The sequence below is a fragment of the Heliangelus exortis genome, chromosome 7, assembly GCF_036169615.1.
Source record: "Heliangelus exortis chromosome 7, bHelExo1.hap1, whole genome shotgun sequence".
NCBI classification, from domain to species: domain Eukaryota; kingdom Metazoa; phylum Chordata; class Aves; order Apodiformes; family Trochilidae; genus Heliangelus; species Heliangelus exortis.
In genome coordinates, this window is record NC_092428.1 from 32922782 (window position 1) to 32937839 (window position 15058).

At 41.7% G+C, this 15058-nt stretch overlaps 1 protein-coding gene across 2 annotated transcripts in view; it reads left to right on the forward strand.

The window, feature by feature from the left end:
- DOCK1 (dedicator of cytokinesis 1) overlaps positions 1–15058 on the forward strand; it is a 277133-nt gene that overhangs the window by 260586 nt on the left and 1489 nt on the right. For both annotated transcript variants that reach the window (XM_071749684.1, XM_071749683.1), the window contains exons 50-51: positions 1906–2059; positions 5501–5646. In XM_071749684.1, the coding sequence (XP_071605785.1) occupies positions 1906–2059; positions 5501–5646 (300 nt within the window). The remainder of the gene's footprint in view (positions 1–1905; positions 2060–5500; positions 5647–15058) is intronic.

Below are 15058 nucleotides of genomic sequence, written 5' to 3' on the forward strand. Positions count from 1 at the left end.
TCTTGCATTTTCTTGCAACAGGAGCCTTCCAGAGGCCACTCTGTCATTCTGGTTTAAATACTTTTTTTTTTTTTTTTCAAATTTCACTGCACTCATAATGCATTTATTGACTGATCAAAACCCAAGCCCTAATTATGGAGATCTTGTAGTGCTATGATCTTATCAGAAGATAAATTAAGCACTTTGGTATCTGAAGATGATCAGTAATGTCTTTATAGTTGAGATTTATATCTTCTTTTAATTATCACATAAACTTCCTCAACATAAATTCTTGTTGTTAGTTCTTTGATTCCATGAGCTGATAGCAAACCCAACACTGAAGCCAGGCAGTTAACAGACCACTCATGAGCTTGTGTTAGAAATCAGAATTAGAGGCTGTACATTTTATTGATTTTCTGGCAGGTAACATCACTCACTATTGATCTTGCTTTCATTAGGACCCCAAAAAATTACCACTGGGTTCATTATGGATTCGTGTTCTCCAGAGTTCATATTCTCAAGTAGAAATGTGATTTATATGAAACTTTCAGAAGACCAAGCTTGTCAGTCATAGAAGAAGTTAAAATTTATTTGATATAAGTAGCTACACACCAGGTTAACTTGGGAACTTGATTCTAATTGGTGTTTTTTCTCTTGATTCTGGTATCTCAGCTTTCCTAATCAATTTGTGTATTTTCTGTAGTTGCTTTTTCATAATTATAAGCCTCTGAGAAAAGTGATTACTGTGCTTATGCAATCTACTAAAAATACACTTTAAAAAATCTTGAAAGAAAAAAACCTTTTGGAGTTTTCGGGACTTGAATTTTAGTATCAGGGAAATTTCTGAAAGGTTACCCTGAGGTCTTGTCTTGATGTACTATCAAAAAAAAAAAAACCATATTTTATGGTCATTCATTTCTTGTAGAAGGGTCTCAGAGACACAGCCTCTTAGGCAAACCTTTGCTTTCTGGCAATAAAAGCAAGCACTCATAGCTCATCTTAGCATTCTCATTCACAACGTGCTTCTAAAAAAAAAAAAAAAAGAAAACCACCCCAAAAAACCCACATTATGAAATGACAAAATTCTTAAAAAAAGCCTGAATAGCTGCTGGCATTTTCTGTTTCCTCCTAATGCAGCACCTTGGCTGTTCTTCCCCTCTTCACTTCAGGCTGTTGCTCCATTTTCTGTGATCTGGAAATAAAAAATTCCTTTCTTCACTGCTGCTACTGGAAATGTGGGGGCTGGTGGGTTACAAACAGTAGAGCTCAGAGTTAATCTCAGTAAAAATAGTTGCCTTAACAAAGGCACTAGTTGGCCATCAGGTTCCAAGTATAATTTCAGGGTTTCTGGTGGGAAATTTAAGTAGTCTAAGAAGCAGCCAGAGGAAAATAATAGACATTTCAGTGAATTAAATAGAAGCACAAAAAAACATGCACCATCAAGAAAGGGTTTCTGGGCAGATGGTGTCTTCCTCAGGAGAGAGCTTGACCATGCAAACAATTAAAAAAGTAAAAGGGAAGGAAAAGAAGGAAGAAGGAGGATTGGGAATGCTGTATGACCTGGTGTAAGGATCCAGCCTGGCATTTATCTAAGGATCCAGCTGGTATCAGGCACCAGTCTGGGGAGCTGTTTGGTTGCTTCCCAGAAGAACACACCAGGCTATGGGAAGGAGCATGAATTAAGTCTCATTGGGATGCCTGGAGAGCAGTGAAGAACGTTTGAAAATACAGCATTAAAGCAGAAATATTGTTTGGTATCAGTGCCCTGTGCTGGGAAAGGCAGCAGTCCCAATGGCTCCATCACAGCGTCTGTTCCTTGGCTGTCTCCCCTTGAACGGCCACGGTGGGACAGGCCAGGGTCTGCTTGTCCTTGCACCATGGTGCAGTGGAATAACTGGGATTGTGACTGGTTTTGTCCCTGTGCAGATCAGCCCTCTGAGACCCCAGAGACCAAAAAGCCAAGTGATCAGTGTCATCTCCAGTGAAAGACGTTTCTCCGTCTCCCCATCACCTCCCAGCTCCCAAGTGACTCCACCCCCCATAACTCCACGGACAAAACTTTCTTTCAGCATACAGTCCAGTAAGTCCTTTCATTGTCATCCTGTTTTTCATTTCCTTGGAATATTTTATGCAGAATAGCTTCTGGTGTGGAGATGGGGTTCCTGAGCATTGCCTGACGCCCTGGTTTGAGTTCTTCGAGTTCATCGCTGTGGGGTTGGGTGCAGGAAGGGGGATTTCCCTCTTTACATCATGTTCCTTGGCTTTGCCAGCAGATGTGCTTTCAGCATTTTTGCAAAAGCAAGGAAAATTGTCACAGTGAAAAAGTTTCTTTTCCTTTTCAAGTAAGCATCAACAATTACTTAGGTATAGGGTAACTGTCAAAAATTAATGTTGCGCTTGATTCCATATTGGATTTAGGGTATTTTGGAGCATAAAGGCTGAAAAAATACTTTTCAATGCAAACTTGCAATTTAAAACTTCTTTTAAGAAGTGTGCAGTGAGTACAAGCCAGAGGGGGGGGAGAAAGTCAGTCTTTTTGCTACACTTTTTGGCATTGACATCTATCAGTTACTTTTTCTGTAAAAAATCACGTTGCCTCCTTCTTCAGGAACCCCTGTTGCAGAACTGGGTGTAACACAACACCCATTGCTTCTGTAGTGCCATGGACCAGCAACTATTTTCAGTTTCCTGTTGCACATGAGAAGCACACAGAAAAATCTGTACCCAAACACTGGTACAGCAGCCAGGGGTTCAGTGTTAATAAAGAGAATCAAAGAACAAAAAGTCTTGTTTGACCAGCCACTTAATTTTACTTTTGGTTTTTTGGTACTTAAAAGGTGCTTTTGAAAGTTCTTGTTGCCAGCTGTAGCTCTATTTTTCATATACTGTTTCTCCTACAAACCTGCAGCAACAGAATTGTGGATGTGTTGCTTTGTTTAATGATTTAAAGCTGTTGGTTGCAAACACGTGGCAGAGGAATAAGCAAGTGCAAATCAATGCAGTGTTGGCACAGTCAGACACCCAGAACAAGTCTTTTGATAACTGTGAACTCTCCTTTCTGTACAGCTTTGATAGCCAAAACCCACCAGTATGCTAAAATCTGGAAGTACAGAGAAGCAGAGTCTATGTACTCCTGCAAAAAATCTCATTTGAATTAGATTATTTCTTCATGTATACGTTTTATAAAACTAACTTATGTCTTGTCTTTGAAAATTATCTGAAACTATCATTTTTTTTCTGATAGTATCTTTATGTGCTGGAGATTTATGGGTGTTAAGGGAACAGGTTCAGCTCACTGCAAAATCCATGCGACTTGCCCATCATCATTTGAGGAATTACAGTGATAAATATTTCAGGAATTCCAAGGACAGAGCAGTTAGTTCAGTGCAGAAATTGGCTAAAAGCAGGTAATGGGTTGCTGAGCAATACTGCTTGCTTGTTAGCTGGCAGTTTAGGAGAATGGAGTGTAAAATTTGGTCATTAGGTTAAGATGAAAAAAAAAAAAAAAAGTCATCTGACTGATCTCTTGCCAGCTCAACAGTGTTCTCAGTGGCACGTGTCCAGTATAGAAAAAATATTCAGAGCATACTGGCCTGATGTAACACCTTGAATAATGACAGCAAACTTGAAATGTTGAGCAACTGTTTGTACAGACTTAGTGAAATACATTCCAGGTGAACTGAGCAGGAAAAGCTGAATAGATCTGGAGCAGAGAGATCTTCTTGAAGCAAGACTGAAAATGAGTGGAGTTTGTGCTCAATACCTGCTCCTGCAGTAGGGTCAATGACTCCTGGATTTCACTGAGGGATTACTTAGGCAGGGCAAAGAATTCCTTTCATTACCCAGGGTGGTTACTGCTCCTGAACAGTTTGCCAGGCTGAATGTAAATATGTTTTTAATGGTGAACAATTCACCTGGATGGGAGCCATCCAGGCTGTTGAGAGCATTGCAGATGTCAAAGGAGGATTGTTTCAGCTCGACTGAAAATGTTGCTCACCTGCCTTTCCATGGCTCTTCCAAGTGTCAGCCTTAAACCAAGGCTTGAGGTAACTCCTAAAAACATTTGTCTTACCATCTCCTTGGCAGCACCTGCTACCCTACATTTAATAGCTTAGATGAAGTTGGTGGATGCTTTAATGTCATGTGAGGTGCAAAGATGAAGTGTTCAGGGCAGTTAATTTTGCTTTATGTTTGAGTAGTAGTGGGAATTGTACTCATTTTTTGGTTTCCAGCCAAGGACTGTGTATTGTGAGACCTAAAATTTTTGTTAGCTGTAAATACCAGAAGAAGGTTTTCCTCTCTGAAGCAAAGTATTATGAATGTTTGGGGAGTGGAGAAATCCCACATGTGTAGACAAGGAAGGATGAAAAACAGGAGCCATGGAGAAACTGCTGAGAAATTCAGGTCCTAGAGGACAAACACCACTTTTCAGTCTGATGAAGTCACTGAAAGTTTGAAGTCCCAGGCTGGAAAATGTTCTTTATCTGGGCACAGTTGAAAGTTCAAATAAAAGGAAAAAGAGTGAAAATTACAATTTTCAGTGATGAATCAATAGCTTCCTGTTAAACTGTGTTAGTGAGAGCCCATTTTAGAGAAGAATAAAAGGACACTTGTTGTAAGGTATCAGTAGGGACCTGGCAGTAAAAAGATCTGCATGAGCAGCTCCTCCATTTGTCTCATCACCCCAGTTAAATACAAATAACTTTTTTTTCCCTTTCCTGAATGAAAACATTGCCCTAATTTCTCAAAAAGAAGTGAAGTTTTTTATCTGGGAGAGCTGACAGTGGGTTTTGCCTGTGTTAAAATGACTGAATTACCCTGCAATACACCATGGGTGGATTTCTGCACAAAAACCTATGTATCACTAAGACCTCAGTAAACTTTATTATCCCTCAGGTTATTCACCTCTCCAGCATGTACCTGCTAGGATTTATCTCCTAAGAAAAGGCAACTTTCTGCCCAGCAAATAGTAATAGTGAATGTGTTGTACTTTCTCTTTGATTTTATTTACTCAGCAATTAATGACTGCTCATCTATTACACTTACCTGCAGTTTGGAATTTTTGGAGAGAGATGTAGGTAATTACAGGCTTTCATTTGTGCATTTTATTAACAAGAAGCTTTTCTTTTAGTGGGAGAAAGTAAATAAAAGCTTAGCTCAATTGTATTTTCTTAGTGCACTCACACTTCTATTGTGTATTAATGTACAAGGTGAAAATGCAGAGCTTACAGCTGAGAAAATTGTTTGCTAAGCTCTGAATATTTTGGCAGAGGAAAATGTAGTTTCAGTAACAAAGAGAGGGGATTGCTCATGTATTTTGAGTGTGTCCTAAGAATGAGCCCAGTGCAACTCCACGGTGGATCCTTCCCATCAGGGCTGGGGGGGTTCATTTGTTCTGCTTTAAAATCCCTGATGGCAGAGGCAGTGAGAGCAGCCCCAACATGTGCAGAAGAACTGGGTTGGGTCTTTGGATTGAGTTCAGTTGTTGGAATGGTTAACTCCTCCTTGTTGGTTTTTACAGATCTGGAGCTGAATGGGATGTCCAGCTCCGACATCCCCGACGTTCCTCCCCCTCTGCCTCTCAAAGGCAGCATGGCTGATTATGGGAACCTCATGGAAAGCCAAGACCTGATCAGCCCCACCACCTCCCCCCCTGCCCATCAACGGGTGAGTCCCAAAGAAGATGATAATTTATAGAGTTTTGGTGGCTTTTGTACTTTGCACGGCCCTCAGGGAGGTGTAAGGTCCTGGAGGACAAACACCACTTTTCAGTCTGATGCAGAAGTCGCTGGAAGTTTGAGATCCCAGGCTGGAAAAATGTTCTGTATCTGGGCACAGTTGAAAGCTCAAATGAAAGGATGAAAAGTGCAAATTACAGTTTTCAGTGATGAATCAATAGCTTCCTGTTCTCCAATAGCTCAGGGACATGGCAGTAGATCCAGAGGTTTCTGCAGTTGCAAGCAAGCCTTTGGAGAGCAAGGGAATGATGGCTGAGGCCTCATCCCTGGAGATGTTCAAGGTGAGGCTTGAGGAGGCTCTGAACAACCTGATCTGGGTGAGGATGTCCCTGCTTGGTGCAGAGGGCTTGGACTGGAAGACCTTTGGAGGTCCTTTCCAACCCAAATCACTCTGTGATTCTGTCTCTCAGGAGGTTGAAGAGAGGTTGGACTCATTCTGGTGGGGAAGAGCAGGCAAACTGGTTTTAGTCCTCTTGGTAAGGTTGCTTCAACTGGCAGGATACAGTCTCAGCAGCAAATGAGATTTAATAACCTTTCAATCCTGTCTCAGCAAAGGAAATAAAAGATGTGCCTGGCATCTGGGAGCCCTTCTGTCAGTGTTCAGTCGCTGCTGGTGTCCCAGAGGTTCCCCCAGAAAAACTCCTCCTCATCAACAGGGCTTTCAGCTTTCAGAAGAAAACACACCTTTTCAACCTTGTTTCCTCTATCTTGGAAGCTTTTAAAAATAATGTGGCCCTTTTCTTTCAAGCAGCACCTTTGAGAAGAGCTGTTTATTTTCTTTTGGAAGGCAAAAAATACGTTTAAAGAGGTTTTCTTTTCTTTCACTTTGAAATGTATAATTTTGCCAAGCTGTTATTTGGTGGAAAAATTCTCAGCAGTAATGATTCATTTTGTTGTTTGAAGAGGTTATCTTCCAGGGTTTCTTTGAAATTCCACATTCAGATGAAATTCTGTTGAGTAATTCGCTTTTCAGTAATTTTCATGGTCAGAGAAAGCATTTTGGATCTCAGCAGAATCAGGCCAAGAATTTAGGTTTAACCCTGGGAATAGTTTTGTTGATCTCAGAGCACAGCAGAACACAAGCCTGGCTTTTCCCATGGTTGGAATTGCAGCTGTGTTGGAGGAGTTTTTTTTTTAATTTCAGGCTAAATGGGAGGAAAACCCAGGTACAGAATTAACTTTAAGAATGTGAGAACATAATAATGTCCTCAGTATATGCATATATTGAAAAAATCTCTGTTCCCATCACCTCTTCCATAGTTCTTCCCCATGGCTGGATAGTTCTAGAGAGTATTTTCATTTTTTGTGAACCCTTTTCATCTATGATTTCCATCAAAATAAACTAAGCTCTTACCTGCTCCCTGGCTTCTTTCTCAGGAGCCACTTGACCTGAATACAGACCTAGAAGTGGAAAATTACAGTAGGTACATGAGGGCTGCCAGGAGTTCTGTCCATCTTCAGGGAGAAACCTGAGAAATTCAGATAAGGTTTTAAATTTCTTGAACTCCTCCCTGTACAAACTCCAGAGTAGTAAATCCATTTTGTATGACAGCCTGGAAGTTTGAGGTCATGGTGAGAGCTCAGGATTGTTACCATGAGTTTGATTTTTAGCTGAAAACATTACTGACATGATAAAACATACGGTGAGAGCTCTTTGAATTTTTATTCAAGTTTTTTTTTCCCATCCTTGCGAGGCTGTTTGGAGAGGCTTCCACTCAGTGGGCAAATGCTGAATATTTCCTGTCCTGCTGCTGTGAAGGTTGGAGCCCAGCTCTGAAGATGATTCAGGTTCCAGCTCCTCACTGCTGAAGCTGTGACCTTGCTCAGCTCCTGTAGCTGTCATGAGCAGGGTTTCCACATCGTTAAGTCAGGTTCATAAAAATAGTAGCACTGTGCTTCCCTTGGCTTTTTGCAAAGTTTTATCCAGGTCTTAATATTGTTTTGTCTTTACGGTCTTCACTGCTTAGAATATTTTACTTATTATTTTTTAAATTCCATTATTCAGCACCAGGTGTGGAAGGAGCTCAGGGTTTAAGTGTACCATAGACATGCAATCAAACACCATCAACATTTCCCTCAGCATTGTGTTTCTATAAACTTCCCAAGATGAGGGATTCTACCTTCAAAGTCTGAAAAGTGAATCCAAAGCACTTGTGTCACAGAGCTACACATTAATGGGATGAGGTTCAACATTCCAAGTGCTGGGTCCTGCACTTTGGCCACAACAACCCCATGGGGAGCTCCAGGCTGGGCACAGAGTGGCAGAAAGGGAGCTGGGAGTCTGGATTGCCAGGAAGCTGAAGAGGAGGCAGCAGTGTGCCCAGGTGGCCAAGAAGGCCAATGGCATCCTGGGCTGGCTCAGGAACAGCGTGGCCAGCAGGTCCAGGGAAGGGATTCTGCCCCTGTGCTCAGCCCTGGGGAGGCCACAGCTTGAGTCCTGTGTCCAGTTCTGGGCCCCTCAGCTCAGGAAGGAGATTGAGGTGCTGGAGCAGGTCCAGAGAAGAGCAAGGAGGCTGGGAAGGGATCCAGCACAAGTCCTGTGAGGAAGGGCTGAGGGAGCTGGGGGTGTTGAGGCTGGAGAAGAGGAGGCTCAGGGGAGACCTCATCACTCTCTCCAACTCCCTGAAAGGAGGTTGGAGCCAGGGGGGGGTTGGGCTCTTTTCCCAGGCAACTCTCAGCAAGACAAGAGGGCACAAGAGGTCTCAAGTTGTGCCAGGGGAGGTTTAGGTTGGACATTAGAAAGAATTTCTTTCTGGAGAGGGTGATCAGGCATTGGAATGGGCTGCCCAGGGAAGGGGTGGATTCTCCATCCCTGGAGATATTTCAAAAGAGCCTGGATGTGGCACTCAGTGCCATGGGCTGGGAACCACGGGGGGAGTGGAGCAAGGGTTGGACTTGATGAGCTCTGAGGTCCCTTCCAACCCAGCCAATTCTAGGATTCTATGATATTACTCTTAGAATTAGTTTTAGGGTTGTCCTCCAGTCTTGTAACAATCACTCTGTGGATTTATTTCATCAGGCTTGTAGGAAGGGAGCTGTTAAAGAACATAGAAAAATGAGCAGTGCTGAAAGATCAGATGGATAAATTCTCATTACTGCTGTGATTAAATTGGACTCTGCAGTTTTTAATGCCTTGTGTTTCATGGGTCAAATAGCTACATACTTCATAATGTTATAATGCTCTGTCTAGTAAACTGATCATCTTTTTAAATTACACGTGCTTTGTCCCAGTGAAGAAAGATCAGTAAAAAAATCCTGTAGATAAGATTATCTTAGTAGCTTTTAAAGTGGAAATATCTCCTTGGATGAGAAGTTATTACCTGGTGCACTCTGCCTGCCTTGCAGTCAGTTATGAAAACCAAAAGCAGCACCGTAGTGAACCAAAAAGCATGCAGGGATAAATGTGTCAAGAAATAGTTGAAACTGCAGGCAGCAGGGTCATTTAGTGGCTGAGAAGGGAATCTTAGATATTTGGAACCCACTATTAACTTGGTCTACCTTCAGTCTTTTATCCAGGTGATCACCCAATTACACTTTTCTGATTGTCCTCTTATTCCTTGTTAACCATGATACCTTTCCATATATTTTTGTTCACTGTATGATTTGTTCTGCTAAAAATTTTCTTAATAATATATGGGTACATAAAAAAAAAAAAAAAAAAAAAAAAAAAAGTATGACCCCTGCAACGATTATCATTGCATCAAGGGATTTCTCTAGGCACTTCTTGTTCTTTATGGGTTGGTCCATGCCCTTGCATACAAATCAACTTTCCTGCTTAGTATTCCCAGCAAGAAGGGAAACTCAAAAAAAATAGACAAAGGAGCACTTATATTTATAATATCAGCTATACCACTTACTATGCATCAGGTAATAGTTTGGAGGAGAAGATCTGGATCAATCCAGTGATGATGGAGGGCTTGGCAAGGAGGGAAAAGCTAAAGCTGGAATGTGAGGACCAGAATGGTCTTGTCCACATATATTCTGGCTTTCTGGGGTCTGTTGCACTCAGAGTGGTTATTTGGATGTCATGGAGGTGTTGACACAGAAAGAAAAATCCAGGGGATCAGCAGTGATGATCATTTTCCCTTAGGTTAAACCACAGTGAACAATAAATGACTTTAGAGGCTTCAGCTGAAGCTCTGGAGCCAGCAGGTAATTAGGGAGCACTGCTTTAGGGTTTCCAATATTTCCTGCTCTGAAGTTTTTTCTCAGGAGTTTTTTCCCTTCCTTTCCCAGGACCTTCCTGCAGCACCCCCCTGGATTCCCTCAGAGCTCAGGTGATGGGGAAGCCTCTGAGCACCGTGGTGCCACCTCCTCAGGACCCTTGGTGCTGGTTCAGGGGCCCAGTTCTTACCCCCCCCTTGACTTGTCTGAGCAGCAGCAGGACAGTAGTTAGCAGCATTGTCCTGTGGAGATGCTGGGAAAAGTGGAATTGGGAAAAAAAAGTGCATTAATAAGCTGTTAACATTCAATTAGAAAGTTGACTTTGTTGGCTGCAGTTGCTTGCAAATGGAAAAAAAATCTCTTCTGTCTGATACTCCAGATTTAAAAAAAAATATGGGATGACCAAAGGTATCCCATGATGCATTTATGTAAAATTCCCAAAAGAAAAAAAAAAAATGGGGTTTGTTTGCCATCTGATCATTACTTTTGCCAGCTGGGGCTGGGAGACATTGCAAGCCCTTCCTCCAGCACAAAGTTTCCCCACCTCCCACCTTGGCTGGGCTGGGCTGGGCTTTGATGGGTTAAGTGCTGGCCAAGCAGTGATTTTCTGAAAATCTCACAGTTGCTTTTTAATAAGTCTTAAAATCAATGAGCTGCCAGCCCTTCCTATAGGATTTTTAATTTAAAATGGGTTCTTCTGCTGTCTACCCTGAGATATGGATCCCAGGATGTGTCCCTCAGCAGCACCCTTGATTTTATTTCAGAAATAAAATCCACATGGGATGGAGCTGTGGCTTCTGCTCTGGCCAGTGGGCAATGCATTAATTTCTTGTTCTCAGAGGGCCCAGGCCTTCAGGAAGATAAAACAGTTTCAGCCTGGAGTCTAAACCTAATTCTGAGGGTGTTGCTCATAACTCTTGAGGTCTCTTAATGTATGGAGCAGAGCAGAAAGCCAGTGCCTCTGGAAATGGAGTTGGGCAGCATGGTCTGAAATACTGATAGCCTCCACGTGCAGAAATGTGGTGTAACAGAGGGAAAATGACATTAGTGGGGCTTTGATTTGTTTGACAAGCACCAGGAGCTAAGTTCTGCCAGCATGAGGGGTGCAGACCTTGGTCTGGTCCAGCTTTGCCCCTTCTCTGCTGCTGGCTCCCCCGTGGGAGCATCCCTCCATCAGGGTCCTGCCAAACCAAAGCCCTGGGGACAATCACAGAATGGTTCAGGTTGGGGCCTTTAAAGGCCGTGTATTTCAGCCCCCCTGCAGTGAGCAGGGACATCTGAACCAGAGCAGGATGCTCAGAGCCCCATCCAACCTCACCTGGAATGGTTCCAGGGATGGGGCATCTCCCACCTCTCTGGCCAGCCTGGGCCAGGGTCTTCCTTATTAATTTCTTCCTTATATAGAGAGAGCCTGCATCTCCCTTTGAGTCTAAAACCATCACCCCTTCTGCTATCACTACAGACCCTGCTAAAAAGGTCATTCCCATCCTTCTTATGGGCCCCTTTTAAGCACTGGAAAATGCTCTAAGGGCTCCCCAGAGCCTTTTCTTCTCCAGGCTGAACAACCCCAACTCTCTCAGTGTTTCCTCACAGTGCTCTGGGTCTCTGATTATTTTTGTCAAATGCTGGGGTTCCTCTCCAACATGTCCACGTTGGTCTTGTTGTGAGGACTCTGCCCCTGGGATGCAGTTTGCTGTTGCCCATTCCGAGGGCTCTTTCCCAGTGCCCAGTGAGGGGATGGATGCTCAGCACTTGGGGGTGGGAACACGAGGGGCATCCCTGCAGAAGGACTCTGGAAATTCCTTTCTCCTCTCCAAGCTCACCCCAGCAAGGGCAGCTAATGGCTGTGACACCAAATCAGATGAAATTCTAATAGAGAAAGTACACCAACAGAGCTGAAACAGTCATTTTACCTGCAGGATTTCCCACATAACTTTTGCTCCCTGGGTCAAAGAGCCAATTAGCTTAAGCTGTCTATAATTGAGTTCAAATTAGTGGAGTTGGGTTGCTCTCCTCTCTCTGCTGGTGCATTATTGCTTTTTCAGAATGGGAATGTTGTTCCTCCAAGACTTCACATTAGGTGATGGGTTTTTTGGTTTGTTTTTTTTTTGTTGTTGCATATATTAACCAAGCAAGTTGCTGCTTGCCAGGTGACTCCTCAGCCCCATGCAAAAAAAAAAAAAAAAAAGCAAAACACCATGTAAGTGAGGAGCAATTCAGAGCTCAGTGTTTGAAAGCATTTAGAGTGTAGTTCCCAGCCTGTTTACATCTCTTTTCTTCTGCTTCTGACCTAATTAGACATGTTAATTCTTCACACTGAAGTGGTTTGGATGGGATCTCTGTAGCTTGTTGTATTCATGACCATTTAATTAGAAAGAAAAAGAGTGGCAGGGAAAGAAATCTCTTGCAGTGTCACAGGGATCATTCTTGAGAATCAAGTATTGTTTTGGTTTTGTGTTTGTTGGGTTTTAATAGTACTTTCTGGCTGGAGAAAAAAAAAAAAAACAAACATTCTTGTAGCTTATTTTGCTTCTTCACAGAGTACAAAAAAAAAAAGAAAAAAAGAATGTTTTTCATCTTCTTTAATTGATCTCTGCTGCATCCTGAACATGTACAGCATGGTGTATTTCATATCTCTAAGAGCATGGAGACAAATGTATTTAAACCTGATTCTTTTCTGCATCAGGAGGAAACAAATGGGAGCAATTTCATGTTTGAAGCAGAAGGAACAGATTGCTTCTGTGTTGCAGATGTGCCTTTTACATAAGGTTTCTGCTTCCCCTGAGGTACCCGTGAGTCAAGGATTCTGCCCAAAATAGGTCTGACTGTGGACCAGCAATCTCTGTCCTTATGTCAGAAAGGAAAAAGGTGCCTCAGGATTCAGCTTGTCTACAATTAACCACTGAAATGCAAACATGAACTCCACAAATGTTAAAAAAAAAAAAAAAAAACAAAACAACAAAACCAAGGGAAACTGTCCTGTACTTCAAAGTTTCTAAGGGGAAGCCCAGCTAAATGGAGTTCATAGGGCTAATAATGATTTTCTGAATGTGATATTGAAGGGAGAGAGAGTGAGCTTGAATTTCTTCCTTTGCTGGGATAAAAGGGAGTGATGGTTTGATCTGGATTCACACCAGTTCCATCCTGGCACGTTTTGTCATGCTGATTCCTCATGTCCCACTTAATGCATTCATTGGTAGCTTATTATATACATGAACATGGACTAAATTTATCTGACTTTCTAATGGAAATTGTAAATTCAATTATAATAATTATCTACCTATCTCTGTTATTTCTTTCTGCCTAATTTGCCTGCAGAATCTAAGCTCTGGTAGGTTTTGTGCTTGTTATTTATAGCATATGGATTTAGCTTATTCTCATTGTATTTGCATTGTATCTGCTCCTCAGAAGCAGGTTTTCAGGGGTAATTTGATTCTTCTCTGATCAATATGAAGGGCTCATTTGTTTGAGCAATGCCTTTGATCTAATTGCATTGAGAATTATTGCCAATATATACTGTTATTTAAATTCAAAATGGATTTTTCACAGACGAGGCTATCACCAGAGTTAGTTTTTTTTTTTTTTTTTCTAGTGATAAATCTAATGGTAAAGATATCTAAGAGCAAAGCTCTGAGGATGTTTTTTCTGGTTTGGAATGCATTTTAGAGGGGCACCTGGTTTATTTGGTCAGGACATTAATGTCATCTCACTGTGGAGCTCTTGCATGGTGTGTGCTGATGTTCTGCAGACCACCAGCACTTCCCCAGGAGTACTGTCTTGGAAGGGAGTAGCTTTTCCCAAGATTTTTGAAATCTGCAGATGACAAATGAATGGGGGAGGCTAAAGAACATTGACAGTCCAGCTGTTATTTAGGTGCCTTATAGGGATTCAGGAGCTAATTTAACACAGCAAGATAGAAAAAGGGTTTGCTCAGTGGAGGAAGGATGTAGTGGTTCTGATTGTGATGCTGAGAGACAGATGGGCAGTTGCACTTAGATATAAAAAAAAGGCAAACAAACTCCAGTTTTGCAGTTGTTAAAATTAAATCCTTATTGTTTCTGCTTTACATTTTAGTCTGTTGACTTGATTTTCTGGCTCAGAGATCACTGTGTCCCACTGTAAGGGAGGAATAAATAATGCAGGTTAGAGCCTGCTCTGGAAAATGCTCCCTGCTTGCTCAACGGGGTCTCCTTGGCATGTGTGACCCAAACCTTTCATCACCCCCTTGTTTCTTCCAAATAGAAGAAACTGTCATAAAGTTAATAATAAGTTTAGTTAAAAAAAATAAAATAAAAAAAAAGGTTGATAAGTTTAATAAAAGCTTATAAATTTTATAAGCATTATGTGGATGCTGCACGTGGAAGTCCTTGTTGCCAGTATATTCTGTTATTCTGTCCTGGTTCTGTTGGTGGGGGGCAGGAGAATGCACCCAAAAGTTATGGGTGGGTGAGCAGGGGAAGGATCTGAAAGCAAAATAAGAGCAAAGCTGTGATGCTGAGGTTGTGCTGAGCTGTGCTGAGCTGTGATGCTCCAGCCATGGGAGCTCTGGAGTGGCTGCAGAGCCAAAAACTGCTCTAGAAAACCAGACTGCAAAGTTCTCAGGCTCTGTCTGAAATGGGATTTAGGGTGGATAGGATTGAACATGATGAAAAAAAAAAATAATAGTCTTCATTTCTATAATGACTTTTTTAATTTGTCCAATCAGCCAGGGGGTGTTCTTACCCAGTTGTATGATGTATGAAGTGATTTTAAATACTTATATTTGAACAATCTGGATTTCTCTTTTGAATATTTTAGATACAACTGAATTTGTAGGAGCAAATTGCAAGTTATTTAGCTCTCCAAATGGTTTCCTTTTTTTTTTTTTAATTGTTTGTCTTCTAAGTGTGTAAAACACAAAAACAATGGAAAAGCAATGAAGATGTTGTTTCAATCTGGCTTCTTGGCTTTTAAGCTCTGTAGCACATAGGGGCTGAGGGCAATCAATGCAGACCAAGAAATCAATATCCTATCATGATACAAAGTGGGGCATTATAAACTTCTCCAGTGTTTTCAAAAGGTTTGTTTTTTTTTTTTTTAATAATGGGGTAACTAATCACAAACCCTTTAGACATTTTTTTTTTCCATTGTCTAAAAGCAAAGGTTCTATTTTAAGCTGATGGCATTTGTTATGCATG